The following is a 22964-nucleotide window of genomic DNA, read 5'->3' on the forward strand; positions in this document are numbered from 1 at the left end:
CTCCCTCTTCTCCTCGTTCCCTCCACCTCCGACACATATATCCTCTTGGTCAATCTTTCCTCACTCATTCTCTCCATGTGCCCAAACCATTTCAAAACACCCTCTTCTGCTCTCTCAACCACACTCTTTTTATTTCCACACATCTCTCTTACCCTTACGTTACTTACTCGATCAAACCACCTCACACCACACATTGTCCTCAAACATCTCATTTCCAGCACATCCATCCTCCTGCGCACCACTCTAACCATAGCCCACGCCTCGCAACCATACAACATTGTTGGAACCACTATTCCTTGAAACATACCCATTTTTGCTTTCCGAGATAATGTTCTCGACTTCCACACATTCTTCAAGGCTCCCAGAATTTTTGCCCCCTCCCCCATCCTATGATCCACTTCCGCTTCCATGGTTCCATCCACTGCCAGATCCACTCCCAGATATCTAAAACACTTTACTTCCTCCAGTTTTTCTCCATTCAAACTCACCTCCCAATTGACTTGACCCTCAACCCTACTGTACCTAATAACCTTGCTCTTATTCACATTTACTCTTAACTTTCTTCTTTCACACACTATATATATATATATTTTTTTTTTTATTATACTTTGTCGCTGTCTCCCGCATTTGCGAGGTAGCGCAAGGAAACAGACGAAAGAAATGGCCCAACCCACCCCCATACACATGTATATACATACGTCCACACACGCAAATATACATACCTACACAGCTTTCAATGGTTTATCCCAGACGCTTCACATGCCCTGATTCAATCCACTGACAGCACGTCAACCCTGGTATACCACATCAATCCAATTCACTCTATTCCTTGCCCTCCTTTCACCCTCCTGCATGTTCAGGCCCCGATCACACAAAATCTTCTTCACTCCATCTTTCCACCTCCAATTTGGTCTTGCACTTCTCCTCGTTCCCTCCACCTTCGACACATATATCCTCTTGGTCAATCTTTCCTCACTCATTCTCTCCATGTGACCAAACCATTTCAAAACACCCTCTTCTGCTCTCTCAACCAGGCTCTTTATATTTCCACACATCTCTCTTACCCTTACGTTACTTACTCCATCAAACCACCTCACACCACACATTGTCCTCAAACATCTCATTTCCAGCACATCCATCCTCCTGCACACAACTGTATCCATAGCCCACGCCTCGCAACAATACAACATTGTTGGAACAACTATTCCTTCAAACATACCCATTTTTGCTTTCCGAGATAATGTTCTCAACTTCCACACATTCTTCAAGGCTCCCAGGATTTTCGCCCCCTCCCCCACCCTATGATCCACTTCCGCTTCCATGGTTCCATCCGCTGCCAGATCCACTCCCAGATATCCAAAACACTTTACTTCCTCCAGTTTTTCTCCATTCAAACTTACCTCCCAATTGACTTGACCCTCAACCCTACTGTACCTAATTACCTTGCTCTTATTCACATTTACTCTTAACTTTCTTCTTTCACACACTTTACCAAACTCAGTGACCAGCTTCTGCAGTTTCTCACATGAATCAGCCACCAGTGCTGTATCATCAGCGAACAACAACTGACTCACTTCCCAAGCTCTCTCATCCCCAACAGACTTCATACTTGCCCCTCTTTCCAAAACTCTTGCATTCACCTCCCTAATAACCCCATCCATAAACAAATTAAACAACCATGGAGACATCACAGACACCTGCCGCAAACCTACATTCACTGAGAACCAATCACTTTCCTCTCTTCCTACACGTACACATGCCTTACATCCTCGATAAAAACTTTTCACTGCTTCTAACAACTTGCCTCCCACACCATATATTCTTAATACCTTCCACAGAGCATCTCTATCAACTCTATCATATGCCTTCTCCAGATCCATAAATGCTACATACAAATCCATTTGCTTTTCTAAGTATTTCTCACATACATTCTTCAAAGCAAACACCTGATCCACACATCCTCTACCACTTCTGAAACCACACTGCTCTTCCCCAATCTGATGCTCTGTACATGCCTTCACCCTCTCAATCAATACCCTCCCATATAATTTACCAGGAATACTCAACAAACTTATACATCTGTAATTTGAGCACTCACTCTTATCCCCTTTGCCTTTGTACAGTGGCACTATGCACGCATTCCGCCAATCCTCAGGCACCTCACCACAAGTCATACATACATTAAATAACCTTACCAACCAGTCAATAATACAGTCACCCCCTTTTTTAATAAATTCCACTGCAATACCATCCAAACCTGCTGCCTTGCCGGCTTTCATCTTCCGCAAAGCTTTTACTACCTCTTCTCTGTTTACCAAATCATTTTCCCTAACCCTCTCACTTTGCACACCACCTCGACCAAAACACCCTATATCTGCCACTCTATCATCAAACACATTCAACAAACCTTCAAAATACTCACTCCATCTCCTTCTCACATCACCACAACTTGTTATCACCTCCCCATTTGCGCCCTTCACTGAAGTTCCCATTTGCTACCTTGTCTTACGCACTTTATTTACCTCCTCCCAGAACACGCGGGGAGTGCTCATCCTCCTCGAAGGCTCAGACTGGGGTGTCTAAATGTGTGTGGATGTAACCAAGAGGTGAAAAAAGGAGAGATAGGTAGTATGTTTGAGGAAAGGAACCTGGATGTTTTGGCTCTGAGTGAAACGAAGCTCAAGGGTAAAGGGGAAGAGTGGTTTGGGAATGTCTTGGGAGTAAAGTCGGGGGTTAGTGAGAGGACAAGAGCAAGGGAAGGAGTAGCACTACTCCTGAAACAGGAGTTGTGGGAGTATGTGATAGAGTGTAAGAAAGTAAATTCTCGATTAATATGGGTAAAACTGAAAGTTGATGGAGAGAGATGGGTGATTATTGGTGCATATGCACCTGGGCATGAGAAGAAAGATCATGAGAGGCAAGTGTTTTGGGAGCAGCTGAATGAGTGTGTTAGTGGTTTTGATGCACGAGACCGGGTTATAGTGATGGGCGATTTGAATGTAAAGGTGAGTAATGTGGCAGTTGAGGGAATAATTGGTATACATGGGGTGTTCAGTGTTGTAAATGAAAAAAGGTGAAGAGCTTGTAGATTTATGTGCTGAAAAAGGACTGGTGATTGGGAATACCTGGTTTAAAAAGCGAGATATACATAAGTATACGTATGTAAGTAGGAGAGATGGCCAGAGAGCGTTATTGGATTACGTGTTAATTGGCAGGCGCGCGAAAGAGAGACTTTTGGATGTTAATGTGCTGAGAGGTACAACTGGAGGGATGTCTGATCATTATCTTGTGGAGGCTAAGGTGAAGATTTGTATGGGTTTTCAGAAAAGAAGTGTGAATGTTGGGGTGAGGAGGGTGGTGAGAGTAAGTGAGCTTGGGAAGGAGACTTGTGTGAGGAAGTACCAGGAGAGACTGAGTACAGAATGGAAAAAGGTGAGAACAATGGAAGTAAGGGGAGTGGGGGAGGAATGGGATGTATTTAGGGAATCAGTGATGGATTGCGCAAAAGATGCTTGTGGCATGAGAAGAGTGGGAGGTGGGTTGATTAGAAAGGGTAGTGAGTGGTGGGATGAAGAAGTAAGATTATTAGTGAAAGAGAAGAGAGAGGCATTTGGACGATTTTTGCAGGGAAAAAATGCAACCGAGTGGGAGATGTATAAAAGAAAGAGACAGGAGGTCAAGAGAAAGGTGCAAGAGGTGAAAAAGAGGGCAAATGAGAGTTGGGGTGAGAGAGTATCATTAGATTTTAGGGAGAGAATATATATATATATATATATATATATATATCCCAGGGATGGATAAAAAATGGAGAAAAACTGGAGGAAGTAAAGTGTTTTAGATATCTGGGAGTGGATCTGGCAGCGGATGAAACCATGGAAACAGTAGTGGATCATAGGGTGGGGGAGGGGGCGAAAATCCTGGGAGCCTTGAAGAACGTGTGGAAGTCGAGAACATTATCTCGGAAAGCAAAAATGGCTATGTTTGAAGGAATAGTGGTTCCAACAATGTTGTATGGTTGCGAGGCATGGGCTATGGATAGAGTTGTGCGCAGGAGGATGGATGTGCTGGAAATGAGATGTTTGAGGACAATGTGTGGTGTGAGGTGGTTTGATCGAGTAACGTAAGGGTAAGAGAGATGTGTGGAAATAAAAAGAGCGTGGTTGAGAAAGCAGAAGAGGGTGTTTTGAAATGGTTTGGGCACATGGAGAGAATGAGTGAGGAAAGATTGACCAAGAGGATATATGTGTCGGAGGTGGAGGGAACAAGGAGAAGTGCAAGACCAAATTGGAGGTGGAAAGATGGAGTGAAAAAGATTTTGTGTGATCGGGGCCTGAACATGCAGGAGGGTGAAAGGAGGACAAGGAATAGAGTGAATTGGATTGATGTGGTATACCAGGGTTGACGTGCTGTCAGTGGATTGAATCAGGGCATGTGAAGCGTCTGGGGTAAACCACGGAAAGCTGCATAGGTATATATATTTGCGTGTGTGGACATATGTATATACATGTGTATGGGGGTGGGTTGGGCCATTTCTTTCATCTGTTTCCTTGCGCTACCTCACAAACGTGGGAGACAAAAAAAAAAAAAAGTTTTGGAAGGAGGTAAATAAAGTGCGTAAGATAAGAGAACAAATGGGAACATCAGTGAAGGGGGCTAATGGAGAGGTAATAACAAGTAGTGGTGATGTGAGAAGATGGAGTGAGTATTTTGAAGATTTGTTGAATGTGTTAGATGATAAGAGTGGCAGATATAGGGTGTTATGGTCGAGGTGGTGTGCAAAGTGAGAGGGTCAGGGAGAATAGTTTAGTAAACAGAGAAGAGGTAGTGAAAGCTTTGCAGAAGATGAAAGCCGGCAAAGCGGCGGGTATGGATGGTATTGCAGTGAAATCTAAAAAAGGGGGTGACTGGTTGGAGAGGATATTCAATGTATGTACGGTTCATGGCAAAATGCCAGAGTGAGGATTGGTGAAATGCATGCATAGTGCCATTGTACAAAGGCAAAGGGGATAAAGGTGAGTGTTCAAATTACAGAGGCATAAGTTTGTTGAGTATCCCTGGGAAATTACATGGGAGGGTATTGATTGAGAGGGTGAAGGCATGTACAGAGCATCAGATTGGGGAAGAGCAGTGTGGTATCAGAAAAGGTAGATGATGTTTGGATCAGGTGTTTGCTTTGAAGAATGTATGCGAGAAATACTTAGAAAAGGGGATGGATTTCTATGTAGCATTTATGGATCTGGAGAAGGCATGTGATAGAGTTGAGAGAGATGCTCCATGGAAGGTATTAAGAGTAAATGTTGTCGGAGATAAGTTGCCAGAAACAGTGAAAAGTTTATATCGAGTATGTAAGGCATGTGTACGAGTAGGAAGAGTAGGCATGCAAGGAATAGAGTGAATAGGAACAATGTGGTATACAGGGGTCGATGTGTTGTCAATGGACAGAACCAGGGCATGTGAAGCATCTGGGGTAAATCATGGAAAGGTCTGTGGGGCATGGATGTGAAAAGGGAGGTGTGGTCTTGTGCATTACACATTGAATGCGAGAGAATGTGGCATTTATTTTGTCTCTTCCTGGTGCTACCTCGCTGTGTGTGTGTGTGTGTTGGAGGTGGGTGGGGGGGGGAGAGGTTACCTGTGTCGCGGGGTAGCGACGAGAATGGATGAAGGCAGCAAGTATGAATATGTACATGTGTATATATGTATATGTCTGTGTATGTATGTAAACATTTGATTGTCTAAATGGCGTCCTAGCTTCGTCTCTTCGATGTATATCATCTAACTTATATTTCTCTCTTGTGTCTCCCCTGATGATGTGATTATTACACGAAAGTGCACTTGGGAACTCATCGTGTTTCACTTTCCCAGTCGACTCATAGGAATATATATATATATATATATATATATATATATATATATATATATATATATATATATATATATATATATATATAAAATGAAACACGACAAGGGAACTTATCGTGTTTCCATTTCCCTGAGGATTCATAGGAATATCTTGATCACGCACAAAACTGTGATCCTTTCCAATATATATATATATATATATATATATATATATATATATATATATATATATATATATATATATATATATATATTGTGTGTGTGTGTGTATAAATATGGATTATTCCATACCATTTATGACCAGACTTCCGGAACTTAACGAGAACTTTTAGCAATGACCGCCGATAACCACCTGCTGGTCTCTTGACCAAAAACGTAGCTGGTCAAGTTTACTTCCGTGGCGAAGTTGTTTTTTCCTCAAGGAGACCGAGGTAGAGGCCGCCATATCCGGACATAGACAATCATATTCGATTATTTCTGGTGGTATAGATTATGGTGTTGCGAGTGGACCGAAATACTAGGCAGTCGGCCATCGCAGTCCAAACCTGCCATTCTACTACATCCTGGACGGTCTGACTATCGTTAGACAAGGTCCCGACACACTTACTCAAACGAGGACTATTCTTTCCCGGCACAAATCTTCATATTACCTACATGTACCACCAATAAAATCCAGCAGCACCATAACTATGTAGCTGAAACACCACATCGTCGTAAATCCACAACGCTCTCATCAGTGACATACAAAGTCGGAGCTAATATCATGTGGGGCGAATCTACTTATCAGGTACCCAGTACTCTACGTGCATGATGTGTGGTAGCAGGCTTAAGCTAAAAAGTTACCAATTTAGCATAACTATGCAAAAAGTGGACTTACACCACCAAGTATTAATTAAAGTCGGGAAGTACATGGATTGAGGCAATACACAAAAAGGTATCCAAAAGTAACAGCAGTCATGTGGTACAACAGAATATAATATGAACCATTATCATACACTGATCTAAGTCTACGGTCACAACAAACATGAAACTGACCCGTCAATCTTGCGGTTGATGGCGGCCTGAACGTTGGGAGAAGCTCGGGTGTGGTCGGGGAGACGGGTGACAGTGCTGACGGCGTCCATGACGGAGGGAGTGCCGGAGGGGAGTGAAGTGAGCGAGGCAGGCGAGGAGGCCACGGGGATCAAGTGGACTTCGCCGTGGTACAGGTACACCTGCGGAATGAAATAAAATGAGTTAGTCAATGAAGTAACGATACTACACAGGGAACGCATTAAAACACAGGTATATTGGTCAACGTCATTAGAATCGTCAAATAAAACAAGAAGTTACACCATGGAATTAATGCTACAAGCTTTTGTCCCGCACACGTCGCGTGTCTACCACAAGAACACTGGGAAACACCCATGATGAGTCACAGTTTCCATGTTTCAGTTTCACAGATATTCGGCCTTCCTCCCTCACAACATTTTGTTATGAGTATTGATCGACTTGCATGGTCTTATGTACACAGCGATAATGTGGGCTTTATCGGGTTGCCATGCCAACAAAGTTTACTACACATCCATGCCTTATACCGCCGCACACAAAGTCGACAAACAGCACAGATATCAGTGGTGTTTTGCCCCTTCCCTCTACAAAAACTTCCACTTTTAAGATCATGGTACGAAGCAATTTGTCTTTCTGCATTAAGGGTCAATTTACGTGACACTAAAACATTTCAAGCAACGATGATCTCTGGTGCTCTCCAACTGGACGTTAACATACACTGTACAACTACGTTAAGTCTAACGAAAGATGGAGGCAAAGATTCGCGTGCAGCTCAAGACCAGCAATGCAAAAAGCTAGATAACATCATGAAATAATCAATGTCCGAAAGAGTGTGCACAAATAACTCATGTGTTCCTAAATGTCATACAAGTCATCAGCTATGGCGATACGCGAGTCAGAGAGAGCATTTAGTCCAACTGCCACGCATTACTTACAAACCTACGTAGGTATGCTATTTTACCTCATAGCAATCAGAAGGACAAGTACAATATAATATACCAGTAGTATATGATCCACCCTGACACCAGATCAAGTACTTCACGTCATCTAATTACCAAAAAATTTTTGGAATTAACTTTCTGAAATAACAAGATAAGGTGTTTTGTGTTGTGACAAATCTACAGGACACTTTTCAATGAGCCAGGATAATGCACCATTTACAGCAATAGCAATGTCAGCTGCCTTATACTCAATTCCAGTACTGCTCAACCTTATCGTCAAAGACTCGGGATAATTATGTCTACAATGGTGGTCAATGCAGGAGGACGACACTGCCCAGGGTACACGCTGGCCTACTGACAGTGGCAGACAGAGCCAAAAACGGGACAGAAACCGTGGTCAAGCTTGTGAGGCTTGGGTCACCTCATCACACAACTCATTTTTTTTTTTTTTACACAAAATGAACAACTGTCCATTATATAGCACATACAGTTAGAAACTTCATGTACTACGAAGAACTATTTCGCTAATCAACAATTCGTTCAACGAAGAACTATTTCGCTATTCAACAATTCGTTCATCAGTTTCAGTACACTGCTGTTACAATATCATATGCAACATAAAAAAAGATACACAATTCCCACTCGCATCGGTCACATGTGCATCCATAACAAAATGAAAATTATTTGCAGGTTAACACGAGACTATTTCCGTCGTCACTGGTCAAAACCTTTAGTGATTTCTGAAGTCCTTGAGGGTGTGGCGGGTGGCGGCGGCAGCGTGTATACCGTGGCTGCCAGATGATGACTGAGGTGGCGACGAGGGCGGCCGGTGGCCCCTACACACACACGCACGACCTTCACCACGCACTAGTTCTCCCCCTTCCTCTTGGACCTCAAGGGGTAAACGAGGTCCTGCGAACGTCATTGAAAAATGGGGGGAGGGGGAGGGGGTGTCCTGGGATCGAGAGGCTATTGGGGGATGGCAGGGACCTCAGGAAACAAACACAGGGGTCTTACTCTGACTGAAGGAAGACTACGAGAGAAAAAAAAAAAAAAGCTTCACCCATGTCAGGGAGGTATGGATTAAGGGGGAAGATGGGGGTCCTTCCGACGTCACCAAGACATGGAAATATAACCCACTATTCAGATCTTAGGCAGACAGGGATTGGGTCTTCCAGGACGTCATGAAACACGGGAAAGTTCTAAAGCCGTTGAGGAACGGTGGGATGCTACAGCTTCAAGGGACGACGAAGGGTCGTGTGGGTGTCAAGATATAGGAAACTTCCCAGACGATGTCGAGGTACAAGTGAGGTTCCTGTAATGCAGTCAAAGAGCAGAGGAGGATCCTGTGCGGTCTCAAACATTAGGAGGAAAGTACAGAGCATCATGGAACAAGCTCCTACAGAAACGACAAGTAACAGAGAAGCGTCCTCCGAGGCGTCTGGACACAAAGCAGGATTTTATGGACGTCAAGGGAGGGGCCTGCAATGTGTCAAGAAGCCGGAGATGGTCCTACGGGTATTATGGAACATGGGAGTCCTTCAAGCGTTAAAAAGCAAGAAAGGATCCTACGGGGGTGTCAAGCACGTTGGGAGATAATACGGGACGCCGAGGAACACAGGAGGATCCTACGTACCACATTTGAGGTCAGGGGAGGGACACGAAGGTCCTACAGGCGTCACTGGGACACGGAGTCCTGCAGTCGTCGTTTATGGGAAAAAGGGATCCCGGCCCTTTAAGCGGTGCTACATGCGTCATGCGCCCTCGTGGGGAAGGATCGTCCTACGGGTCTCTCCGGTGTGGAGATGCTGGCAATCTGGCCAAAGCTTGATCGCTCGGACGCAGGATCATGCATCAATCATCTCCATTTCAAGACTCACTGTCTTAACTATATCATTCAAAGAGTCAGATTACACTAACTGCCTCAACAACCGCATAATAAAACTATCCGACAAGGACGTTACTTTTATTTGCTGTCGGGGATTTCACTGTTAATCCACAGCACGACGATACAATCCTCGTGTACAGTGGCCATATGGCCATCACATCCAAGGGTCATGCCGTTGTGCGCTGGACGGGTTAGACAGCACTTAAGTTAAAAGGCTTTGGGTGGTCATACCAGTAATAAAAGTGCAGGTGGTCATCTCATTACTATACCACGTAATCACCTCGTTAGGTGACAGGTTCATCCTTCCACAGTGCTGGCTGGCCATGCGGAGAGGTGGCGGTGAGGGAGCGACAACTGCTCACTATAGCGTCCCATACGTTATCGTCTCTGTTCTTCTCTCTCACATTTCTACATGATACAGATCCCGTGTGTACCATACACCTGCTACATGAAACGAGACGTCCTCCCGTGCCGCAAGGTTTAATTCACTCAGTGTGCAGCCCTCATGTGGGGCGGGCCACATCCTACGAGCACCATGCTTGCCTCCCCAGACAGGTCTCGAGCGTGATCGTGACGTCAGTCACCCGACGCCACGCCGTCTGCTACAGATATAAGTTTTTATAAAGAATTTCTCTCGCTACCATTGACACAGTTGATCACACCTGAAGCAGACTCTGCCCTCGACATCAAACAACACACCTGTGGGTGAAGGTCACGGCGGGGAAGACTGCCTACTCCAACGCACAACTGGACTGGTTCCCGAGACGCTCGCCAGTGGACTGACGAAGGCGCTGCTGAGCTGCTGGCTGCGGCGGACCCAGTGACTGGCTGACTCAGGCACTGACTCAGATAACAAGCGCGCGCGGCTCCGCCATGATCGACCGAGAGGCCGGCCCCCTATCCCACCTGCCCACCTCCCCTGCCTTATAATTACTTTGAAAAACTTCCCCCAACATCAGCATAAATTACGGCTGTCATGCTGACATCCTGTGACCTCCACAACCTGACAAATGCCATACATTCCTTGTAACGGCGCCACAACAACGCTACACTTCCCTCCCCCTGCCATAAAAAACTATGGGAGTTTTCCAGGAGGCAGATGTGGTCATGCTTGGGAAGTGGGTCAGGGTCGCCACGTGGGTACTGTCCCGCCCACAAAACGCTGTCTACTGAGGGGGGAAAAAAGCATTATCGTTCCCAATCATAATACATGAATCCACATTAACGAACAGCCACACATACAAACGGCTCTAACACACACACACACACACACACACACACACACCACAACCGTACAGTACAAAACTGCTACACAATTTTAGTGGAACAAAATATGAACACAGGCACTCAGAGCGCGAGCTATGGTTTACGACACCGCTGGCACCTGCAACAAATCGATGTAACAAGTTACTTCATAAAAATAGCGCTGTATAACCCCTGTAACATTTCAACCTTTACGTAATCATATCTGTAACACCTCTGCGAACTTACTATCCTCAGAACATTACAACTTTTGGTCATCACTATGGTTAACTGGTCAAGTGTCACTGTGGTTAACTGGTCAAGTATCACTATGGTTAACTGGTCAAGTATCACTATGGTTAACTGGTCAAGTATTACTATGGCTAACTGGTCAAGTATCACTATGGTTAACTGGTCAAGTGTCACTGTGGTTAACTGGTCAAGTATCACTATGGTTAACTGGTCAAGTATCACTATGGTTAACTGGTCAAGTATCACTATGGTTAACTGGTCAAGTATTACTATGGTTAACTGGTCAAGTATCACTATGGTTAACTGGTCAAGTATTACTATGGTTAACTGGTCAAGTATTACTATGGTTAACTGGTCAAGTATCACTATGGTTAACTGGTCAAGTATCACTATGGTTAACTGGTCAAGTATCACTATGGTTAACTGGTCAAGTATTACTATGGTTAACTGGTCAAGTATCACTATGGTTAACTGGTCAAGTATCACTATGGTTAACTGGTCAAGTATCACTATGGTTAACTGGTCAAGTATCACTATGGTTAACTGGTCAAGTGTCACTGTGGTTAACTGGTCAAGTATCACTATGGTTAACTGGTCAAGTATCACTATGGTTAACTGGTCAAGTATCACTATGGTTAACTGGTCAAGTATTACTATGGTTAACTGGTCAAGTATCACTATGGTTAACTGGTCAAGTATCACTATGGTTAACTGGTAAAGTATCACTATGGTTAACTGGTCAAGTATCACTATGGTTAACTGGTCAAGTATCACTATGGTTAACTGGTCAAGTATCACTATGGTTAACCGGTTAAGTATCACTAAGGTTAACTAGTCGAGTATCACTAAGGTTAACTGGTCGAGTATCACTATGGTTAACTGGGTTTTTGGTGACCGAGCGAGCCGTTACTAGGCGTTCCCGCGACCTATTTTCGTAGAATGCGTGAGTGGTGTATGGCAGTCATTAAGCCGTCTGGGCCCAGCGGCCGTAGCTAACACGAGGAGTGAAGCACCACTGATAAACCCGGCCAAGGCTGGTCATGGCGTGAGTACAAGAACCACAGCCATCAAGTCATCAGCGAACCTCACACCCGCCCCACTTACGCACCCCCCACCCCCAATCCTTCCATACACTCTTCCCGCTGAATTGTTCTCATGCAACGCTCTCGAGATTTCTGAAGACAAGACGAGCAACAAGATTATTGCATCAACTAACTACTACTCCCTAAATCTAACCTGAATTCCTCTATGTCAGATTTAGCATCATACCCGTCACTGACGCGTGTGATGGAGATTTCTGATGTCTGATGTTGCTTGTGGTAATGCTGTTCGTCCTCAGGGTGAAAGCGACTTTCCGCCTGTTCCACAACACATGGAGGCCGCATCTATTTACAGTTAATTACCATGAGAAATTATCTTGCCTGTATGTAATATAGTGTCCATCCATGTTATTGTCAGATTATCAAGAAACAGGCAATTTTGGCCTCTAACCTGAAGCTCTACTGTGACAAGAACTCGTGGTGTTTCTGCTACTGATACAAAGGTATATTTTCCTGGGTGTCATGTCGTGGTTGGTACGACCGAAGTGTGCGAGACCAGCCAGGATGTGCGAGTTACGTTGGACTACGGACCGCGGCCTTCAACAGCCTGGCGGACCACAAGAGCAACATGAGTAGGAGGCACAAAACCTTCCGAAATCACGGTAAGGTAAACGTATGGTGGTACAGTGTATAGTCACACACAGCTGAACCCATAATGCTGGACGAGATCTTGGTTTACTAGTCGACTCCCATGGGTCACATCGGTCACTAGTGGCACCATACACCACCAGGGGTCACATCGGTCACTAGTGGCACCATACACCACCAGGGGTCACAATGGCCACCAGTGGCACCATACACCACCAGGGGTCACAACGGTCACCAGTGGCACCATACACCACCAGGGGTCACAACGGTCACTAGTGGCACCATACACCACCAGGGGTCACAACGGTCACCAGTGGCACCATACACCACCAACGCTCGACGCTCTCTCGCACCAAAATATGGACACAAACTGCTCTCTCAATACTTACGAGGAACTTTTGGGTTTAATAAAAGCACACACATCATAAAAATAACGAGAGCACAAGTAAACTTTCCAAAGACATCCATTACCAAGCCAGTGTACCCTTACTTAACACTACCTTAATTTCCTGAGGCAAAATGGTGCCATCCCCGACACCGCGCGCCTTGTCCATCCCCCCCCCCCCTCACACACACACACACACACACACACACACACACACACACACACACACAACCATATTTACCAATGCACCTAACCGAATCCCCCTATCTCCTACCGTCACCAACGCGCATTTCCCTTTCTCGTATACGCATTATCACCCCCCTCCCCTAACTCCCACCACCTAGACACACACACACACAACCTTGTCGCCATAACCTTGACATTATGCACAAGGAACTGTAATATGGCACCACAACAGCTCATCTAACACCCAATCTTAAAGAATACCACAAAAACTTACAATTCAAGATTTGAAATAACCTTCAATTCACTAGCAGTAAATTTCTTGAATGATGCGAGGAGAATATAATGATTTACGAAGAAATTGCAGTAAATTGCACCGGTGAAGACTGGAACAGTTCGAAAAACAGCCATAGATTGGTGCATGGATGGCGTGGCCCCTGGATAATCTCAACGTCATTCACGTATTGACAACTTTCCCCTCGATATCTCCCTCCCTCTGAACATCGTAAAAATTCTGACACTTCCTTGAAGAAGATCATCTTTCCAAGAGGAAGAAAAAAAAGGTTTCCCTCACAGAGACAGCCCCCATCCCCCTTCCCTTAAAATAACTTCCTCATTCACACTCTCTCCACCAAAACAATTTCCCCGAGGGGGTTACTGGAGTCTGGTCGAGAGCAGGGCAAAGTAACCGCGGAAGCCGGAAGCGACCTTGAGCGGTCAGCCGCAGCTTCCTTGAACATTACCGCCGCGACGAACACTTTCACGACGACCCGCCACAGCTGCCTCGACCGCCTTCCTCCCTCCCTCTTACCTTCACGCCAGCCTGACGTCACTGGCAATGTAAAGTGCTTTAACATGACTGTGTGTGGCGGGCGGGCTGAACTGGTCCGGGGAACTGACAGTATGACACACATCTGGTTATCTGCTGACTTGGCAAATAATCACATGGCAATGACTTCGACTTCAGTCTTAATGATTCTCATCATATATCCAAAAATAATATCCAGACATCAAATGTACCAACGTAGGTCCCCAGAATGTAGTTACTTATGAGCTTCAACGTTTATATCTTTGACGCTAGGAACAGCCGGTACTGTACAAGCCTGTTCAAATATGTCAGTCAAAAAATCACAACTCTCGTGGCTAGTTACTACGACCAGAAGAGGGTACACGCCTCTTGTCCATCCTATAAACTATCCTCAGACAATTACAACGAAAAAGTCGTCTTCAACACTGGTAACAAGGACCACTGGAACTGCCTCCACAGTTGCCATGTGTATGGTATCTGTGGATGGTCCTCGTCTTTCCAAACATAGAGTTTTGTAATGTGTTCTGAGGACCTCAGGGTTACCAGGCTGGTATTAAGAACTATGGCCGTCGTAACTCCTACATAACCTCTATTATGAAACAAATTTTTCACACAATCACCTCTTTTTTCGTACCAATCAAACCTATGAAAATAAGCGTTAAAAATGAAACCTCCAAATATAAATCCACAAAAACTGACCACAGAAACCATTTACGAAGTCGAGAAATAACCATGAGCACATCTGTCCTGAGCGACTATCTGGCTACATGACATCAATATGTTTGGAATCGAGTGATAAATAATCGTGAGATTCAACGAGCCAAAAAGTCCTTTTCCTGACCACAAGCTAACACATAGTCAAAACCATGCCAGGTACTACTAGCACCAATTTAGCGACCAAACGTACGCTGGACTATGAATTCGTGATAACAGACATTACTTTGGCTTGCAAATCTGCAGCTACCAGGCCGGTGACGACCCACCTGCCATGCTCACAAGGCCCGTGACTCATGGGACTGTTGTCCAGCGAGATGCCTGTCATATCCAGCAAGAGAATGGCTAGTGTGTGAGGCATGTCACACGCACTATCATCACACTACTACTTCACACATTTACCAAGGTGTTCACATGTTTCCCAAGTTCACTGATGGTCGCCACTTAACGAAAAATTCTTTGTAAACAATTACAAAGGTGTCAAAATGTTTTTCTAGGAAACGTTAATCACCATTCAAATCTAATTTGAAATTTGATATTCCAATCTAGAAGTTCGCACTGCCTACGAAAACCCAACTACATAAACAATTCAGTCAACTGGGTCAAAATTTCCGTAAACTGTTTCTTGCTGTTGAGTCATGAGACGTCCTAGCTACTAGGAAAGCCTTCATGCCTAATTCTACCTGGCACTGCATCACATTTTTATAATACGTTGGGTCCACTGTTCAGGAGGTTGGAACACTGAAAGGTGGTCATCAACGCCACGTCCCAAGTCCACGGTCAAGGCCTCGGATCTCTTTACCTCAAGCTGTGGCAATTGGCAGCACTCACGTGATCCTTGTGCCTTACCATACACGCAGACACACACACCATTCCTGGGCGACGATGCTACCCACGTACCTTCCCTTCCTGACCACTCTTCATCCCCGTCCCCCAGCTGCCACTCCCTCCACACCACCTCTCATAAAGTTACCCCGCCTTCATGGTCGACCTACCCAGAGAATCAACTTTTACGACCGCTTTATAGCATGAAAAGATTGAAACGAACTTAATGCCAAGTTCATTTTATTTACTTTTTTTTCTGACGTGAATTACCAGGAAAAACAGAACTATAAAGTGATTATACTTCCATTAAAGCGTAATCAAGATTTTTTCTCCCAGAAAGTTAATATTAGTACAAGCTGGGTTTAACAAGGTTTTGTTCGGCTACAGACAACTGTCCCATTGGTGCTATTCGTACTTTTTACGATGCGGTGGTGTGTGAAAAGCATGGAACAATAGGCACAAGCCATAAATAATATAATTCAGTGTGAACTACAAAGAACACGAGAAAGATGAAGAACAAAAGAGAGATAATGGGAGAGAAATGTGACCGATTCTGTTATGGTGACTGCCTTTGTGCGTGTCGGAGGCCGGACAAAAACAAGGGTGATTGTTACGGGCCGGGCCAGGTGTGGATTATAGGCAGAAACAACATGAGCTTTGAGGCTTATCAGAGAACACGTACAATGATGAGATAGCCAGCTACAGGCGGTCGATCACGGGTGTCGCGCGCTGCCGCACACACAATACCACACAACACACCACAAGGCCCCCTACACCTCGACCAGTAACAACCGCTCGTGCAGAAATATCTACATTGTCCGGAACTGACGCATTTATCTTATACTTCCCAGTATTTCTATCCTCATCATAACTATCTCGGTGCAACACTCCTAATCCACTGAACAAAACGACAAGACCGTTGAACACGATGGTATGAACCCTTGAGCATGGTGATAGGAACAATGAGAACGAAAGGCCGACCCTTGGTTTTGCTGTTCCGGCCTTAAGAGTTGCCCCTTGAGGGTCATAATGTCACACCATCGTACTCATATGTCAAACCGTCGCGCTCTAGTGGATGAACTGCCATCTGTCTCGCAACGCTGACGGCATACATGTAGCTGATATCACCACAACCTCAGCAACCTTGACGAACTTCACACGCGTTCAATCCAGGAACCACAACAGATATCAATCAGGTGTTCCATTTGGCTGTGCACTGGTGGTATCAGCAAGTTATATGAACAAAAGCTTCAACTCCGCTTTCCGAAAAAAAAACTAAGAAACAAAGTTTTACACAGTCTAGGACGAGGTATTGCCTAAGGCATAATTGGCAAACTCACACTTCGCCTTGGCTCGGTCAGAGTTCAGAGCTTCCAGCAATGACGACTGGCATTATCACCACTGGTTAAATGCACAAATCAGAGATTCATCAAGATAAAAAAACACGAGGAAAATACCGGGAAGCCTGGTCCACAACCTTCACTTATAAATAATTATCTCCGAATGAGAGATGAGTGGAAAGTCAAGGTGCCACAATGATAAGAAAATATAACAACAAAGATGAGACAGCTCTGGGCACTATGGGTCATACCTGAATTATTCAAAGTGAAAAATTCTCAGATCACATGTAATGGGTCTGTAAGGCATAATAAATTAGGACAGAAAACACCTTCGTGTGTGGGAGCCATAACAACAGAACTTTCAAAGCTGAGAGCAAATTAACCTTGTTAAGCTTAAGTATTTGCAGATTCTACTGTTCTACTGAGACTTCCACACGTGATGCTGTAGTAATACAATATATATATATATATATATATATATATATATATATATATATATATATATATATATATATATTATATATATCATGACAGCTAGAGACTGAGTGTGAACGAATGGGGCCTTTGTTGTCTTTTCCTTGCGCTACCTCGCACACATGAGGGGGGAGGGGGTTGTTATTCCATGTGTGGCGAGGTGGCGATGGGAATAAATAAAGGTAGACAGTATGAATTATGTATATGTGTCTGTGTATATATATGTATACATTGAGATGTATAGGTATGTATATTTACGTGTGTGGACGTGTATGTATATACATGTGTTTGTGGGTGGGTTGGGCCATTCTTTCGTCTGTTTCCTTGCGCTACCTCGCTAACGCGGGAGACAGCGACAAAGTATAATAAAAAAAAAAAATAAAATAATATATATATATATATATATATATATATATATATATATATATATATATATATATATATATATATATATATATTACCCCAGGACCAATTTGTATGAGAGGATCGTGGTGTTACCCAAGACACTTCAAAAGAATCTTGTTACAAAAGGCTGCGCTATTTGCTTGAACAGGGAAATGTAGGCTACTCAGGAGTGAGAAGTTCTTTTACGAAGCTGTACTCCAAATTATGCAGCTCCGCCAAAGTGACTTTCTACTCGTGTAGCCTGGAGCAAGCGAAATTCTCTCTCTCTCTCTCTCTCTCTCTCTCTCTCTCTCTCTCTCTCTCTATATATATATATATATATATATATATATATATATATATATACACACACACACAATATGGGATACGTCGGTCAGGTTCACTATGCATCGCTGGGAGGCTTTGGGTATAACCATAATGGTAAGTGTACGTCAACATGTCAAGGTTGTATGAAGGAAAAGCGTGCAGAGCACCCAAGGCCGGCCGCCCACCCCCCTCAGTAGCAAAGCTGCCTCACCTATCCTAAAGAACAGAGTACACATCCCTGCCCTGATCCCAATTGGGGAAGCAGGTCATGCCCACCCAGACCTGGATGTAGGCCACCCCTCTTTCAACCCCCCCCCCCAAACACACACCTTATTACCCTACAGAAAACCACGCCTACCTACCAATAACCTTGACACATGTTTAGCTGTAGTCCACGTTCCTTGGACCACACCACACTCCCTGCAAAAAGCCACAGCCGTCTACCCATATCCAAGCTAATAGGAAACGCCCGCCCAGGCCAACCCAACCTACACTCTAGAAGTAAGAGAACCCACTGATAACCCACCACAACTCCATGAACATCGTTTAAATTTACAGTCTTCAAAAAGTTTGATATACAATCCTAGCCTACATCACTGACAAGGACACTCCTGATAATAAGACACTCAAAAATTCAAAAATCATTGTTCGTCAGTCGTGTATGAATTACCTTGTTCACTTAATTCCATGTTAAAGTTACACCCTTATTTGAAAAACAAAATTAGCACAAACAGGCCAAGGTGGGCAATGTTATCCCATTGACAGTCTCTCCACGACTTTACGTTAGTCCCTTGAGCACGAAGTTACAACCCATGAGGATGATAGTCTGGCCTTTGACCTGACCCTTAAGGGTCACGCTCATGCTCCAGAGGCTAAACGGATCAAACATGATGCGGCCACTCCTGCAACAATGATGATGCGTGGGAAGATGAGTTTGGCCGCTGTGGCCCACCTGTCGAGCTATATATTTCATCTCACACAACCACGCATATTGTGACTTTTGACTCGCAGTGTAATCTCAAGCAAAAGGAGTAGTGTGTGTGTGTGCATATATATATATATATATATATATATATATATATATATATATATATATATATATATATATATATATATATATATATATATATACTGGTTTCCGCCTACATATGCGTACACCGCAAATGAAGATTCACCTCAGGCGTGGTTGTATCAATGTCACTGGACGAACATGAGCACATCCTCGTTGAGAAAATTCTCTGAGTCCATCATTTCCCTACTCCTGATTGGCACGCAGCCTTCATTCTGGAGAAGCCCCCATAAAAGGGGTCCTGGGATTATATAAGCAATTATCAAAATAATTATGTTTTGTGATATTTCCACATCTAGTCCAAGGGAATCAGGTCTCGTCAGGCCAGCCTAGCCTAGCCTAGCCGGGGAAGACTGCTCGTGCAATATGTAAACATTCTTTACGAATATGATTTCAATTACTATCCAAATTATTTTTTAATGGATACGCCAAAGAGTTCTGATATCAACAGAGGTTTCATGTACGAGTATAAAACATATTACATGGGATTCTAATGTAGTTTGCAAGATGTGTTAAAAAGTTTTACTAAAGGTTCATGAACAAATCGCGCCCTTCTTGTACCAAGAATGTACAAGGTTTCTTCGAGTCGAATATTTCCGGTAATGTGTGCTTTGTACCCAACCTTGGCTGCAAGTCCTTATAGGAGCCATCTGTCGTACAGTATGCGTCTACATGGTTCAGCTTTTGTTACAAGGACACACACAACACTGGTGAAAACTTTTTATGTCTCACAAAAGACATATGAAGGTGAGACTTGCAAGTATGAACAAAGCTGTTACCGCATTAAAGTAACATATATCATTTAGTTTTCCCAAACTTACGTGGCTTTTGGAACTCGCATCAGTATGCTAGAGGCTTCCGCGGAGAGGATAGCCTGGTAGGCACGGGGCTTAAATACACGCCTTGACCGCACCGAGAATCACTAAACGAAGCCAAATATATTGTTTGGAAGTAGATTCAGAGCTTTTCATGGATATCAGATGCATCATTTCATCATGTATTATTACTTAATGTATTAACTAGAGGTCTGTGTATCCACCTCAACCAAGATAAGATGAGTATGCTACAATGAACATTAAGATTAATGTACAAAGAGTGAATTTAGAGCTTTCCAATGACAAAGTTATGTTACAGTTCCTAAAATGCCGACCAGACAAGATCCGACTATTAACGTCATTTTCCCTGACATTACTAAGAGCATCTCAGCTGGGGGATTGAATGAGGACATTCTTTAAAGTCTGTTAGCAAACGCAAGATTATCTTCGTATGCACGGAAGGCGCAAGGCCTTCCACTAGTTCTCATGTGTATTTGAAGAAACTGCTGCTTCTGTCTTCTGAGGAGTTTTTCTTCTAGTATTTTCGCGTTACGATCATTAACGCTCCCGCCTTGTATTCTAAAAATAACTCATGTAAAGATTTTTCTTTTAATTTAATGAAGATCTTTATTTCAGGGGTAAAGTGATATATCTCTGCCATCTTCGCTCCACGGAGTATAGCCTGAGAGATTTTTGCCATTCTCAGTAATTTAGTTCATTTACCCTGTTAATATGGGCTGTGAAAGATCTCTGAACAAGTACTTTCTAGTTCAGCATTTCGCCTGCCTTATAGGGTAATGTAAAAACACAATATTCAATTTGTGAAAGAATTAGCGCCTCGAATAATATCACTGGTTTTTCTTCTCTTTGTCTTGAAAGTCCGCAAGACTTTTAGTCTGTCCGGTTTTCTGTACAATTTGTCTATATTTCATTTTCCCAATACAGAAGGAGTTGAAACAATCCCAATGAAAATCATGTTCTTTGTGGCCCATTTAAAGACTTCGTGTCTGTCTCTCTCTAGGCCTTCAGCATCCTGTATGGATACAACTTTCATACTCTTGTACCATCCGCAATGGATATGAAATTCTGGCTTGTGCTTGCATCATTGTCACACAGGACTAAGGAACAGGAGAGGTGCAAGTGCAGCTGCTCGAGATACTAAACTTTTAGTGTGGAGGCACTGCAGATGGTACGGTTTACGTGTTGTGATCTGTTAATTAAACAGCTGTATATCCATTTTGCCGATTATTCCCGTCTTTCGCACCGATTTCAAACACCAGGTTTTTCTTATAAATGTTGATGTGGTTGCTGCATACATGTTCCTCCTTTCCCCTGGCAGGTGTTCTCTTATATTCAATCTGACTAATTTTTCGGTGTGTTCCACGGTATTGCTGCAGATTTAATAACTATCTTCCTCCCCGAGGGGCTTTCATTTTGAAGTGTATATCCTTTTATGCTATATATTTGTTGCCACTCGCGTATTTTATCTATATCTTCATCTTTCTGGGATATAAAACTTCAGTTCTTTCATCCTTTCAAGGCAGTGCACATCTTCCATCCCCTCGATTTGGGTCGTAAAGTGATTATTTCTAATTTGTTTGTTTCGTTGGTGACAATAAAAATCAGTAGTATTGTTTGTTTGTTGCATTAGCGACAGTAAGACTCGGTAGTATTCAATCTTACTTCTTCCGTATTACACACTGTCGTCAATACTTTTCCGTCCAGTAGTGGCAGTTCCCAAAATCATCTCTCTCATTACTTAGTGGCTCGGAAGTGATATCTTCGGAGCATGATCTCTGAATTCTAGTTTCCATTCAAGATATCCAAATCTTTTACATTTTCTTCAAATTCTATCACGTCTTCAACTTCTATCACTTATTCGGTACTTATTTGCTCAAATTTGTCCGCTAAATTCCATCAGGATGGCTTCTGCACATTTGTAAATCGTGTATAAGTCATTTCACAAATTTACATCTTTTATCAACTTCTGATCCAATCCCTTGTTAAATCTGTTATCATCGGCAAAAATCCTATATGTTTTATTTCTAATTCCCTACCGATGTTTGGCATGAATATTATAAAGGACGCTGAGGCTAAAAACCCCTTTTTTTTTGTGGTACCCCCAGACCGACCATCTTCCTCTGACATATCACCTCGTCAGTTTACAACTCTTTTTATCCATCTTCTTATCTTACTCTTAACGTTTTGTTCATCTAATTTCTGTAGTTAAATGTCTTAGCATAATCAAGGAAATGAGTGTTGGTTGTCTTTCCTTGCATTATACTCTTATGTACTGCATGTACTGAGTTAATTGGGTTTACATACTTTTTTCCTGGTACAAAAGCATGATGACCTTCCTTTATGTAGCTGATCTTGGTCAGACGTTGCAATATTTGTGTCCTTGTATGACTCTTTCCAAGCCTCGTCATATATGACGTTCAAGCTAACTGGTCGGGACACTTTAGGTGCTGGATGCTCGTTTGTGTACTGGTGTTACGCGAGCCATTTTGTGAATGTCCGCAGTTCTGCTTCATCCAGCCTTTGCCTTATCATTTGTTTCGCTACTGTTACATTTGCCCTCTTGAGAAATATGGCTGGGATTTAGTCTGGTTTCGAAGGGTGAAGTTCCCCTGAGCTGACCAATCTTTATGTTTATGTCATCTTCCGATAAGTCAGTATGTATGAGTGCATTTCCATCATCGTGCTTCAACATAGAG

At 43.4% G+C, this 22964-nt stretch overlaps 1 protein-coding gene across 6 annotated transcripts in view; it reads right to left on the reverse strand.

Annotated features, from left to right (window-relative positions):
- ecd (ecdysoneless cell cycle regulator) overlaps positions 1 to 22964 on the reverse strand; it is a 708809-nt gene that overhangs the window by 25321 nt on the left and 660524 nt on the right. For all 6 annotated transcript variants that reach the window (XM_071678023.1, XM_071678004.1, XM_071678011.1 and 3 more), the window contains one exon: positions 6898 to 7076. In XM_071678023.1, the coding sequence (XP_071534124.1) occupies positions 6898 to 7076 (179 nt within the window). The remainder of the gene's footprint in view (positions 1 to 6897; positions 7077 to 22964) is intronic.

This window comes from Panulirus ornatus, chromosome 2 (assembly GCF_036320965.1).
Source record: "Panulirus ornatus isolate Po-2019 chromosome 2, ASM3632096v1, whole genome shotgun sequence".
Taxonomy (NCBI): Eukaryota; Metazoa; Arthropoda; class Malacostraca; order Decapoda; family Palinuridae; genus Panulirus; species Panulirus ornatus.